The sequence below is a fragment of the Crinia signifera genome, chromosome 1 (assembly GCF_055691185.1).
Source record: "Crinia signifera chromosome 1, ASM5569118v1, whole genome shotgun sequence".
Taxonomy (NCBI): Eukaryota; Metazoa; Chordata; class Amphibia; order Anura; family Myobatrachidae; genus Crinia; species Crinia signifera.
Genome location: NC_139217.1, coordinates 67238167 through 67252158, shown reverse-complemented (window position 1 = coordinate 67252158; position 13992 = coordinate 67238167). Strand labels below are relative to the sequence as shown.

At 46.2% G+C, this 13992-nt stretch overlaps 1 protein-coding gene across 1 annotated transcript in view; it reads right to left on the bottom strand.

The window, feature by feature from the left end:
• CCKAR (cholecystokinin A receptor) overlaps positions 1-1991 on the bottom strand; it is a 31138-nt gene extending 29147 nt beyond the window's left edge. Inside the window, exons 1-2 of the mRNA XM_083159591.1 lie at positions 1736-1991; positions 414-665 (exon numbers count right to left, since the gene is read on the bottom strand). Of these exons, the coding sequence (XP_083015717.1) occupies positions 414-665; positions 1736-1853 (370 nt within the window). The 5' untranslated portion in view covers positions 1854-1991. The remainder of the gene's footprint in view (positions 1-413; positions 666-1735) is intronic.
• Between the last annotated feature and the right edge of the window lie 12001 nt (positions 1992-13992).

Below are 13992 nucleotides of genomic sequence, written 5' to 3'. Positions count from 1 at the left end.
GAAGCATTGCGAGCAAAGTGGTGCACTTCAAACTGTGTCCATGTCGACTGTGTTGACATTCGGGTAAAAAAACTGTGAAAACTCCATGTCGACCTTTGTTTGACTGTCAAACTAGACACTGTCGACCTAATGCTTGTGTCGACCTAATGTCCGGTCGACCTAGAACCATGTCGACCTAATGGTGTTGACCTAATGCTTGTCGACTAACATACTGTAGACCAAATGATCCCAACCCTTATTTTTTTAAAGTGTCCTATCTCCATTGCTATATTTGCGGAGTGCTATAGCATTCTGCAGCAGCTGAGTGACAGTCTGTTCAGCGACAACATGCCTTTTGCTAACTTCTGCACTACTCAAGGTCTTTCCAGTTGGATCTTGGCGTGTGTTTATGTTACAGCGGACAGGTGACTTACCCATGAAATAGAAGGCAGCTCTGCAGACTGTGCTACCAAAAATAAAGTCCTTCAGCAAATTGGGTATGAGGGTGAAAGGCATGCAGAAGAGGCACAGCATGAGGTCGCTGGCGGCCAGTGACAGGAGGAAGATGTTAGTGACGGTCCTCATTCTCTTATTCCTTATCAGGACCACTATAACCAGGCTGTTCCCCAGGACCCCCAATAGGAAGATCAATGAGTACAAAAAGATCCTCACAGCCTGGTGCAGGTCTGCAAAACAAAGGATATGTCACAGTTCACATGTGTTACTTAGTAGGAGTTTTCATTAGCTGTGTTACTATATGTGTGTGTAGGGTACCTGTATCCTATACTCTCAAACTCGGTCCTCAGGACCCCACAGTTTGCGTTTTCCAGGTCACGTGCACAGGTGCACTCATTACTGACTGACACATTTTAAAAGATCCACAGGTGGAGCTAATTATTTCACTTGTGATGCTGTGAGGAGACCTGGAAACATGCACTGTGTGGGGTCCTGAGGACTGAGTTTGAGAACCTGTGCTATAGCAAGTATTTGCCATGCAGAACCAATTAAATATACACCAATGCTACAAAATATATATCCATCATTAACATTACAGAACCTAATAAATACATTTATCATCTTTATGTTAAACTATACTATTAGGGTAAATGGGTAACTACAGTATAGTAAAATGATGGGGTGCAAACACCCTGGCACACAGATGCACATGAAAAAGCTTGTTCTCTTTGCCTTTTGCTTATGCCTCTGTCTCCAGCTGTGGAACTGCAAGTTTCAGCATGCTCATTCTTGCAATTGTCCACAATGAAAGGAGAACTGCAAGTCTCAGCATGCTCATTCTAGCAATTGTCCGCAATGACAGGAGAACTGCAAGTCTCAGCATGCTCATTCTAGCAATTGTCCACAATGACTGGAGAACTGCAAGTCTCAGCATGCTCATTCTAGCAATTGTCCGCAGTGACAGGAGAACTGCAAGTCTCAGCATGCTCATTCTTGCAATTGTCCGCAATGACAGGAAAACTACAAGTCTCAGCATGCTCATTCTTGCAATTGTCCGCAATGACAGGAGAACTACAAGTCTCAGCATGCTCATTCTTGCAATTGTCCGCAATAACAGGAGAACTGTAAGTCTCAACAAGCTCATTCTTGGACTGATCCACAATGGAGAACTGCAAGTCTCAGCATGCTTGCTTCTGGAAAAAATACAAGCTACTTAGCATTGTCTATATTCTACCCATGAAATGACGCTTCTCATTATGTACAGGAGTACATGCGCTATGAGCGCAGGATCGGGACGTACCTGCGCCCGGGAGAGTCGCATTGTGCGCGTAGTCCTCCAGGCATCCGATGACAGCACCATTGTCTGCGATCTCGCACAGGACCCCGTAACTTGTATCATTGTCATGTACTATCTCCATGTCTGAGCGGCTGTGGGAGCGCTATGCCCTGTCCATGGCTCAGACTGCTAGAGATCTGCTGAACTACTACACCCAGCCAGAGGCACCGCTGCCCAGTCTCCAGCTCTGTGTGTGCACACTGACTACTACTACTACATGTATCTGGGAGAGAGGTGGCTGTGTGCTGCTGCTGTGCATTGTCCCACCCTCTCATATTACTGGCCAGGACCCTGCTAACATACAGTAAGTCAGGAGAGAGCAGCACATTCTCCATGTACAGTATGTACAGATGTGTCACTACTTACAGTACACACATATATCTCCTGGCTCAACAACTAGACACTGGGGCTTATTAATACCATTCTGTAATGCTGCACATCTGCACAAACACCGCTGTGGCCGGACAGGTGTGTGTCAGTACTGGCTAGCTGATCATTGGGAGCCACTTAATGGGGCCCTTATGGTATGACCTTTGAACCTGATTCTAATCTGTTTGGGCGGATGTTTGTGATCTGCGCATGCGCATATTCGTATATATGTGCAGGGCTGCTGTGCGCAGGGCCGCCGAGAGGCGGGTGCCAGGGGTACTGCTGTCCCGGGCCCCCGGCCTCTGCAGGGGCCCTGGCAGCTGCCCACAGTGGCATAGCACCCCCCCCCCCCACTCCCGCACAGTATCCCCACCCGGCATAGACGGCCAGGCGCGCACAATACACAGTGCAGCCTGCAGAGCGCCGAGCCTAGGATACAGAGTGCAAAAAGATTGGATATACAATCAATGGCACAAAATGAAAAGATACTTAGAATTTCTTATGTTCAGACTTTTTCCTCTTGTAGGATGATGTTAATCTCGGATGGGCAAGGATCACCAGGTCAAGGTGTTGCATGTGGAAAAGAAAATATGAAAAAATAAATTATTTTCCACACGCAACACCTTGACCTGGTGATCCTTGCCCATCTGAAATTAACATCATCCTACAAGAGGAAAAAGTCTGAACATAAGAAATTCTAAGTATCTTTTCATTTTGCGCCATTGATTGTATATCCCATCTTTTTGAATTCAAAGTTTTTGAAGTAAAGGTGTATCTTCAGGGATTGTGATCTAAGGCAGCATTGCGCCACGCACCTACTGTCATTTTGTTTTTTGCATAGGATACAGAGTGGCTCGGTGCTCTGCAGGCTGCACTGTGCAGTGAGTGCTCCGAGCCCCGAGTCCCAGAGGGAGAAGATGCTGCGCCGCCGCTGGTTAATAATAGTAATGGGGGCGGGGTGCCGGCGTGTGCGAGGGAGGGGTGCCACTGGGGGGTCCGGGCTAAAGGTCAGCAAAAACATTGCTAGTGGCGGCCCTGGCTGTGCACACGCCTTTGGCGACTTGCACAGTTGCCGAGTTGTATAGTATTATGGAAAGGGGGGGGGGTCCCTGGTATACCTGCGCACGGAATCTATCCAGGTGTATACTCAGGACTAGCAGCTGCACTTGTAACGGATGACTGGGTCCGTTTGAGTATTACAGTATAGCGAGATAGGTTTTAGTGCCGCGCTCTGTCACTAAGATTCTAACAATGGTTTGTTAAAATGAATGGGTGTTTTTATTAATGTATAAAACAAAAACAAAACAAAAACAAAAGTTGTGCAACAGAACACTTGCTCCTTTCAGTGCATTGTCCAGTCTGTTTGTGCTGGAGGAATGCACTCCTTCAAGAGCAAAGGTGCTTTGCAAAAAAGGAAAAAAATTGAAAGAAATGCATATACATATATATCAAAAATTGGATTGAAAATAACAAAAAAATAAAAAAATTCACTATGATAGGTAGTTCATAAATGGTGTGTCTAGAACCGACAACACGATGTGATAGGATATATCTGTGGGGTGGTTACACGCAATTATGTTGGAGTTGGATTGTATAACCAATAAGTTGCGTGGTGTGTACACTTGAAGATTTTTTTTGTTGTGTAGGTACAATATTGTCCGGCTTTTAAGAAATCAATATTCAGTGATAGTCTTATGGAAAAAGTTCAGCGGCGTCCCGCTATTTATAATCCTTGTGGTAATTGTTTCTTTGTAATGGTACCTGTGCGCACGTAGTTCGTGTTCGGGAGCGGTAAGGGGTTTGGAGGTGGCAGGGGAGCCCCGGGTCCCGGACAAGTATAGCTGCCTCTGTGTTCCTCTTGGCACCGGCAGCTGCGTGCGGTGCACGGCTGACCGAGCCACAGAATACACGGAAGCTGCCACTAGTCTCGGGGAGGTGTCACAGCTCACCGTTTCAGGACGCTGTACAGTATCCTTTGCGGTGACCGTTATCCTCCCAGACAGGACCTCGCTGGCTCGACCCGTTCTCCCTCTCCTGTGTTAGTCCTGTCCCGGCGTCTGCTGTGTGTCGGCGTGTGCACCCGCCGATCGCTGGATCTTGGGATGGTTGCGAATGTCGGTTCTCAGATCAAGTTGCTGGATTGCTGAATGGGTTAGTGCTGGTTCTGTTAGAGGTGCACCAACGCGTTTCGGCTATTAAGCCTTCTTCTAGGGAGATGGTCTGCAGTGTCTGGCTCTGGGTTTAAATGTCCCTCCATTTGTTTTCCTATCTGTTGATTGGTTGTAGTGCGTTACCTCTGATTGGGCAGTATTCCTGCGCAAAGCAGTCTCCAATTCTGTGTGATATGCACCGCTGTCTTGCTTGTTACAGTTAACTATTACATTGTATCCTTGTATGGTATTCTGACCATTTATTGTTATTAACCATACAATGTGCTCTATTATGGGGTTCTGACGTTAGTAATGGATACGGAGTGGTGTGCACTTAATTGTAATATGTGTACATATTGGTTCAAATAAGTGATTTTATTTATTGTTCTAACTTGATAGAAGTATCTATAAGTCTATTAGATTAATCTGTCTTATACTGAGGTCTTATTGAGTAGTTCTTATGTATTGGGGTGCTTCTAAAATTGGGGGTTCTATATTTCTGTTTTATTTCTGTTTAATGGGGGTCTTGCTTATTAGGTGGTCACCCCGTATCTTCTGTCATGTAAAAGTCCATATCATTTATTAACTAGTTTTTAAGTGGTCACCCAGTAATTTCTGTCATATACGGTCCATGTCATTTATATAGAGTGCTTGTCATTTTTTACCTACTATTGCTTTCACCTCATTGTCTAGGTTAAGTCCCCGTGGTCTTAGTGTTTTTAGTTCATACATGTATTTGAGTTCGAGTTTATTGATTTTATGTGTAAAGTCCCCTCCCCTCCAGTTGTTTTGGACTTCTGCGATGCCTATAAATGTCAAGGATCTAGGGTTGCCATTATGGTGATCATAGAAGTGCTTCGAGAGATTGTAGAAAACAATCTACAATACATAAACAAAAACAATAACAATCTGATATTCACCAGTAACTATAGTAAAAAAGAAGTAGAATTCTTAGACTTGAAGATCTTTATTGAAGATGATAAAATACATACCAACACATACAAAAAATCAGTCGATGTCAATAGTTTCATACTATCCACTAGCTGGCACCACCCAAACTGGTTAAAATCAATTCCAAAAAGCCAATTCATCAGACTAAAACGTAACTGCACCAAGAACACAGACTTCATAGAACAGAGCAATAACATGATAACACAATTCACAGAAAAAGACTACAGACTGACCGACCTAGAAAAAGCGCGCAAAGAGATAGAGGGAGTAGATAGGACTGATCTCCTCAAATACAAAGAGAAGAAAAATGAGATATACCAAGAAACACCTTTCATTACTCAATACTCACAGGAATCCAGACAACTTCAACAGATACTAAAAAAACACTGGCCACTACTATTGCAAGACGAAACACTGTCAGACATCCTTCCAGAAAATCCAAGAATAGTATACCGAAAAGCTCCAGATATAAAACAAAAATTGATCAAAAACCACATTCCCCCCAAAACACAGACTCAGCAAACCATTAACAATAAACCCAATAAAGGTTTTTACTATTGTGGGACATGTGCAGGATGTACTAATCAAAACCAAAAAACAACCCAACCAGTCACAACCTACAAATCTGCATCAACACAAAACATATACAAAATAAAAAATAGAATCACGTGCAACAGTAAAGGGGTGATATATCTATTAGAATGTGGCTGTAACAAGCAATATGTGGGACGAACAACAAGACCACTTAAAACAAGAATCAATGAGCATATTCGAAATATAAACAAGAAAAATGAGGAACACAATCTCTCGAAGCACTTCTATGATCACCATAATGGCAACCCTAGATCCTTGACATTTATAGGCATCGCAGAAGTCCAAAACAACTGGAGGGGAGGGGACTTTACACATAAAATCAATAAACTCGAACTCAAATACATGTATGAACTAAAAACACTAAGACCACGGGGACTTAACCTAGACAATGAGGTGAAAGCAATAGTAGGTAAAAAATGACAAGCACTCTATATGAGTGGGTAATAAATGACATGGACCGTATATGACAGAAATTACTGGGTGACCACTTAAAAACTAGTTAATAAATGATATGGACTTTTACATGACAGAAGATACGGGGTGACCACCTAATAAGCAAGACCCCCATTAAACAGAAATAAAACAGAAATATAGAACCCCCAATTTTAGAAGCACCCCAATACATAAGAACTACTCAATAAGACCTCAGTATAAGACAGATTAATCTAATAGACTTATAGATACTTCTATCAAGTTAGAACAATAAATAAAATCACTTATTTGAACCAATATGTACACATATTACAATTAAGTGCACACCACTCCGTATCCATTACTAACGTCAGAACCCCATAATAGAGCACATTGTATGGTTAATAACAATAAATGGTCAGAATACCATACAAGGATACAATGTAATAGTTAACTGTAACAAGCAAGACAGCGGTGCATATCACACAGAATTGGAGACTGCTTTGCGCAGGAATACTGCCCAATCAGAGGTAACGCACTACAACCAATCAACAGATAGGAAAACAAATGGAGGGACATTTAAACCCAGAGCCAGACACTGCAGACCATCTCCCTAGAAGAAGGCTTAATAGCCGAAACGCGTTGGTGCACCTCTAACAGAACCAGCACTAACCCATTCAGCAATCCAGCAACTTGATCTGAGAACCGACATTCGCAACCATCCCAAGATCCAGCGATCGGCGGGTGCACACGCCGACACACAGCAGACGCCGGGACAGGACTAACACAGAAGAGGGTGTAACGGCGGCGGTGAGTATCCAGGAGAGGGAGAACGGGTCGAGCCAGCGAGGTCCTGTCTGGGAGGATAACGGTCACCGCAAAGGATACTGTACAGCGTCCTGAAACGGTGAGCTGTGACACCTCCCCGAGACTAGCGGCAGCTTCCGTGTATTCTGTGGCTCGGTCAGCCGTGCACCGCACGCAGCTGCCGGTGCCAAGAGGAACACAGAGGCAGCTATACTTGTCCGGGACCCGGGGCTCCCCTGCCACCTCCAAACCCCTTACCGCTCCCGAACACGAACTACGTGCGCACAGGTACCATTACAAAGAAACAATTACCACAAGGATTATAAATAGCGGGACGCCGCTGAACTTTTTCCATAAGACTATCACTGAATATTGATTTCTTAAAAGCCGGACAATATTGTACCTACACAACAAAAAAAATCTTCAAGTGTACACACCACGCAACTTATTGGTTATACAATCCAACTCCAACATAATTGCGTGTAACCACCCCACAGATATATCCTATCACATCGTGTTGTCGGTTCTAGACACACCATTTATGAACTACCTATCATAGTGAATTTTTTTGTTATTTTCAATCCAATTTTTGATATATATGTATATGCATTTCTTTCAATTTTTTTCCTTTTTTGCAAAGCACCTTTGCTCTTGAAGGAGTGCATTCCTCCAGCACAAACAGACTGGACAATGCACTGAAAGGAGCAAGTGTTCTGTTGCCGAGTTGTATGTACAGGGGAGGGGGGGTGGAGTCGGGCAGGAGGCGTTCACATCGGGGCGCACGTTTCCTTGGCGTACCCACAGAAATGCTGGGTGCGCACAGGAAATCACTGGGTGTACCAATGCGAGCGCAAGTGGGCAGCTACCTGCCAGGAGGGGGGGGGGGGAGGGCAGTTGGCTGACATCACAGGACATTAGCCACCTGCAATGTTCTTGGACTGGATGCCACAAATATAGGTCAGTCAATATTGACTTATATTTGCGAACAGGGGGAAAATACATATACGCTCCCCTGCGAATTAATGTTTATGCAAAACATCCATTCGCAAAGCAGCGGGGATGTGTGGATGGCGGCGGGGGTCGGACATTTGCTCACCAGGACGGTGGCGTTTGTTGGCTCGCTTAGCAGGAAACTTACGTGGCTTAGCGAGTTAACCAGAATCACCTCCTTTGTCTGTTATTCCAGGAATTTAGTTATCTGACAGCGTTTCCCAAATACCATCCTCACGCCACCCTTACATTTTGGGTTTTAACCATCTGTGCTCAAGCAGGAAGATTTTTAAAACATGGACTGAGGGTGCCCTGAGGATCGAGTTTGGGAAACGCTGAGTGGACAAATCAAAAAGGACGACATGCATTAGCGCGACATGGTCAAAAGGTCAACACAAGCAAATGGTCGACATAGGACAAGGTCAACATGATTTTTTCCGTTTTCTGATGTCTTTGTCGACATAAGTCGTTATGGACACAGTATATAAGAGTACCACGTCCCCTCACTGAGCTCGGCACACCATTTTATTCTCCGCCCGTGCCTACTGGGATGGATGGTAAAGTATGAAGTCAGTTTTAAAAAAAAAATCACGAAAAAAACTCATGTCAACCTTTTTGCCATGTCAGGGCTGGTGCTAGGGTGTCCGGCGCCCTCCTGCAAATCATAAATTTTGCGTCCTTTCACAGCTAGGCTGCGCAGCCAGGGTGCAGCCGATACTGCACAAACATTTCACTGTGTAGAAAACCGCTCACATCTCAGTGCTGTGTCTGCAAAATGTTGCAGGCACTAAAGGTGCCCATACACGCTGCGAGAATCGCATACGTTATGGGCTAGATCATATCCCATCGCACGGCATGCATGCAATGTGTGTGCGATGCGATCCGAAAGCAGTACAGAAAGTATGTGCAGTACATTACACCCCTCTCGTGACTGAGGTGGAAAGGAGGGGAGAGAAGGAGGAGATGGAGGGGGCAGAGTGTTGAGGACTGGCAGTTGACACAGCACACTGAGAAGAGGGAAGGAAGGGTAGGCGGGGCTGCTGCCTGTTCGTCATTTGATTGACAGGCGCAGGAACCAATGGGTAGGGGGCAGCTGATCCGGACATGACATGATGTCATCCAGCCAGCCGGGCATAATAGGGGCTAATCAGCCTCTTTATACTGCCGCCCGTGGACCTCTGTCAGACAGGTACTGCGGGCGGCGTGCAGGCTGTGGAGCGAGTGTGTGCACTCGCGGTGAAGGGAGCCCAGCTGGCAGCTCTTTATCCTGCTACCGCCCGCTGTCAGACAGGCACTGCGGGCCGGGGGGCCTGCAGGCTGTGTTGGGTGTGTGCACACAGGGAGCTCTTTATACACTGCTGCCGCCCACCCGCTGTCAGACAGGCGCTGCGGGCGGCGTGCAGGATAGAGACAGTGACAGTAAGGGCAGCAGCTTTAGCAAAGCAGAGAGGAAGACAGCACCTTTTCAGCATTGCGCCTCCCTGCTTTGCAGGAGCTGCTGAGTGGGCAGCGCCGGCCCTGTGCCATGTCAAACTTTTTTGATGTCAACAACATCAGCAGACTAAAAGCGCTGAGATGCCCACTGTTTGAGACTGTGTACAGTGCAGCTGCGACAGTGTCTCTGACCAGTCCACCGTATGCCCTACATCGCAACCACTACTGACACTTGCATCAGGGTATGGGCTGCTGAGTGATTCTATCTCAAATAAGTGTAAACACAGCCTCTGTGACTGTGGATCTACAATTGGGATCACAGCTGTATTTACTGACATACAGTGGTGGATTAGGAACTAAAAGTGGCTCTCGGACATTTTCTAATAGTGCATGGTTTCCCCCAGCTCACTGAATAGTATTAGTAACCAATCTTGAACACTACTGTGAAATCCCAGGGGTGGTTAGGTTCTTTTGGTCCAGGGGATTGGATGGTGGTAAAGGAATGCAACTTTGGGAGAACAAATTCAGTTAGACAAACATGGCTTTATTTTCTTCACTGTTTAGCAATAGGCATTACTAAAGCCTCAGGCGAGCACATTACAGATATCAGAAGATCAGTGCGATAAGATACAGGATATAAACAGATGACGTTCAACTTATCATAAAACGCTTGTCACAATACTTTCTACAATACTAGTAACCCTAGCTCAGAATCTGAATATAAAACTTTACAGTTACTGCGCTATCAATAATATATCAATACTGATCCTAACGGATTTCACTTATACTCTAACGTGAGGCTAACTGGTACCGGTACCCCATTGTTGTCCAGAACCTGAGTTTACAATGCAGAACAAATGTACCACTTTCCAGGGCATGTGCCTACAATGGACAACTCGGCCTTCCTACGGATCAATAGCCGCAATTAGCAGGAATTAGGCCTTCCTACGGATCAATAGCCTGAGTTATATGGGATGGGTCTCAACCTGGCTTGAGATTCCCCTTAAAGAGATTTGGGCGGTGCGTCCTGATCTCCCTTAGAACTAGTAGCGCCAGTACTAGGGGGGTAGATGAGGTCTCCTCTCCACAGGGTTGCCTGCACTGGTCTGTGGCGATCCAAGTGCCTTCTCTAGTGGCTACTCTACTGCTGTCTCCCTGAGTGTCACTTTAGCCTGCACCTGCTGTCTCTCACCCCTGGTGCTAACCCTCAGGGATCAAAGGGGTACTGAACTATAGGGTGTACCTCACCCCACACTGTGGTCACTAGGACCAGACTCACGGTTTCTTTCGGGTGTCCGCAGGGCATGAGGAGGCTGCCCTCTGAAGGGTATTCAGTCTGGGGCCTTCTGCTGTGCAGCCACACCGTCCCTGTGCTGCTGGGGCTGCAGGTCCGTGCCTCCGCTCCGTTCCTGTGCTGCTGGGGATGTAGGTCCTTGGCTCCCCTCCGTCCCTGTGCTGCTGGGGCTGTAGGGCCGTGCCGCCGCTCCGTTCCTTGCATGCAGGGCCGGGAGCAGAGAGAGGGAGCGAGGCGCACTGCCTCCGGAGCCGCTGACGTCACTCCCGGCCGCCGGCTGTAGTAAGCGGCTCTATACACTGCCGCTCCTGCTGGATGAGACCGCGGGGCTCTACCTACCCCTTCTCCGGTCTCAGAACGTCCCCCCTCCCTCGTCGCACCGGATCTCTTCCTCCTCACGCTGCCACCATTTCGCGCCACACCGTGCCGGCCAATCCCCGCCCGGCTTCCTCTGCGCTCCTCCGCTTGGTAAGAGGTCTTCCCGCCCCTCAGCGTCGGCGCCGTGAGAGGTATTAACCCCTTCTCAGCTGGGGGTTAACCCTCACGGTTCTCCTTAGTGGAGTCCGCTGCAGGGTGCCACATTACATGATAATAGAATTCAGAGATATTGGTTACATATACTGTACCTGCGCAGGTGTATGCTATGACCCCAAGCCACGTCAAGGCTTCTCTGTATATTGGGGGTTCCTAGCGCTATATCTAGGTGCAGGGTGCGGCACCCCAAAAAATTGAGCATCTACCACTATCCATATGTTTGTTGTGAGAGGCAGAAGGGAGCCCATATTAGGAGGAGATGCAGGTCCTGATATGCCACATGGAGTAGTCTGGGGTTGCTCCAAGGTAGGTAGCTCTTAGTTCAGATATATCAAGTAAGGAGCCATTATCATGTGGCTCCTTGCTGGTTAATCGTAGACCCAATTTAGGGTAACGGTGGTGTGGTGTGCGGTGCCCCTGGACTGGTTGGGCTGGGTGGCTCTAGTGCAGCATGCCCTTACATTCTATTAACACTTTTTTATTTTCCTCACTAACGCTATTTCTTTAATATTTTAATTTCTCTCTCTCTCTCTCTCTCTCTTTATATATAGCTTCGACTTCCTATCACTAATACTTATTAGCACTATAGTATATCACTGGCATGCCGCGCTGGGCTTTCTAGCTTATTCTAGTTTTTTGGGGTGCCGCACCATGCACATAGATATAGTGTTAGGGACCCCCAATATACAGAGAAGCCTTGACGTGGCTTGGGGGCATAGCATACACCTGCGCAGGTATATGTAACCAATATCTCTGAATTCTATTATCATGTAGTGTTCTAGATTGGTTACTAATACCACTTAGTGAGCTGGGGGAAACAATTACTTTTTTTTACTTACTCAGTATTAACCCCTCCCTTGCATGCACCTGAGTGGTATTACTGAACTAATTGAACATCTACCACTATCCATATGCATTTTCTAAAAGTGGCCTGGTGTGGTCGGCACAAATCAAATGTAGGTGGTACCAACACAAAAATAGGCCGGATTTATACACCTGTGTGGAAGCCATTGGTTTCAATATGCTGGACAGTCTAGTGGCCCCCAGACCTTTAAGCTGCTGTGAAAAACCACAAACCTCAACATTTTAAATAATCCTCCACCTCTCCCCACTGAGACTGAGCACAGACCCCAAATTATTCGTCAAGCAGACAAAAACTCATTGCTATAATCCCCCGAATATCACATATATCCCCACCCTCCTCCCCAGTGGAACCTAGAAAACACACCACCAATTGTTACACCCCTAGATAGAACCCACTCCTGTCCCTTTAAATATGCTTCAATGGATTTAGATGGGTGCCCGCCTTAGATGAGTATGTGCAGCATCAGGTACTCTGTGAAACAGCAATGGTTGTTTGTGTGGGAAACAGGAGGGGGATGGGGCCACATCTTGTCACTAGCCAATAGGTGGCCTCACAGGGATTCTCCCTGTAACGTCTATGGCCAATCCGCCCCTGCTGACATACCAGTGACACTCCCTTAGCACCCCCATGTTATGCTAACACTAGGTTATCCCCCGCTAGTTCTGTTACAAGTGACTCCATAAATAACAGCGATGTCTGCAGTCAGGGGAACGTATGGGCTGTAGGGGTTCTTCTTTTGTTCTTTTCGTCCACTTCTGAATTGGGCCATTTATGCTAGTTCTGCTACAGCTCCGCCTATGGTGTACAATTGTGCCTCAGAATGTGCAAGGAATATGAATACCACAATGCGCGTCTTTAGATTTTAACAAACAGCTTTGTGCGTCTTTACATGCAGCCATCGGTAGCCCAAGGCTAGGTGCAGATTATCCATCAGAGTATGGCCTCTAATGTCAACAGTTAATCATCGACAATCAGTTTAATCAAGACTACAATGATGTTCCTATAATAAGCCCATAAAATGGATCATCTTTGTGTGTCTGAATAGTCACCTCCCAGTCACTTCCCAGTTACCTCCCAGTTACTGTCCAGCCAGGAACATGTGGCACATATCCAATACATTTCAGAAACTGGACATCTCATTCGCAACTGCACCTCTTTGTATGTGCACAGTGGCACATGTATGTGGTGCAATGCTTTAGCTGAAAGACCTCATCCACCATTTGCACAACTATCAACTGCGACTCATAAGCAACTCTAATGACGGATCAATGTCATCTTGCATCTCTAAACTTCCTTCCCTACTCATAGGTAAAGGGCCAGATGTATCAAGCTTCAAAAAGTAATAAAGTGGAGAGTGATAAACAGCCAGCCAATCAGCTCCTACCTGTCATTTGTCCAACCGAGACTGTATACATCTGGCCCCAAATCATTTACCTAGATTGGAACAATGATATTTTGGTCAGGAGTCATATGGAAGATCTACAGTGTCAGGTTGACAGGTAACAGGTAGAGGGTGAGATTTAATAGGATGAGAGATTCAGAAAGGGAGAGATTTGGTGAGAAATCTCCAGGGTTTTTTTAAAGCGGCAATCATTTACACTGCAAAATCAAACTGGTTTTGCAGTGTAAATGATTGCCGCTTTAAAATAACTGGAGATTTCTCACCAAGGGCGAGATGTATCAAATGGAAAATGCGGTAAAACCCCGGTTTTACTGCATTTTCCAATGTAACAAAAATGATACCCTATAGAAGCCTATGGGCTTCTTTTCGCCACCTCTGACGCAAACCCGCCGCCTCGCCGACCCCCCCTCTGGCTTACCT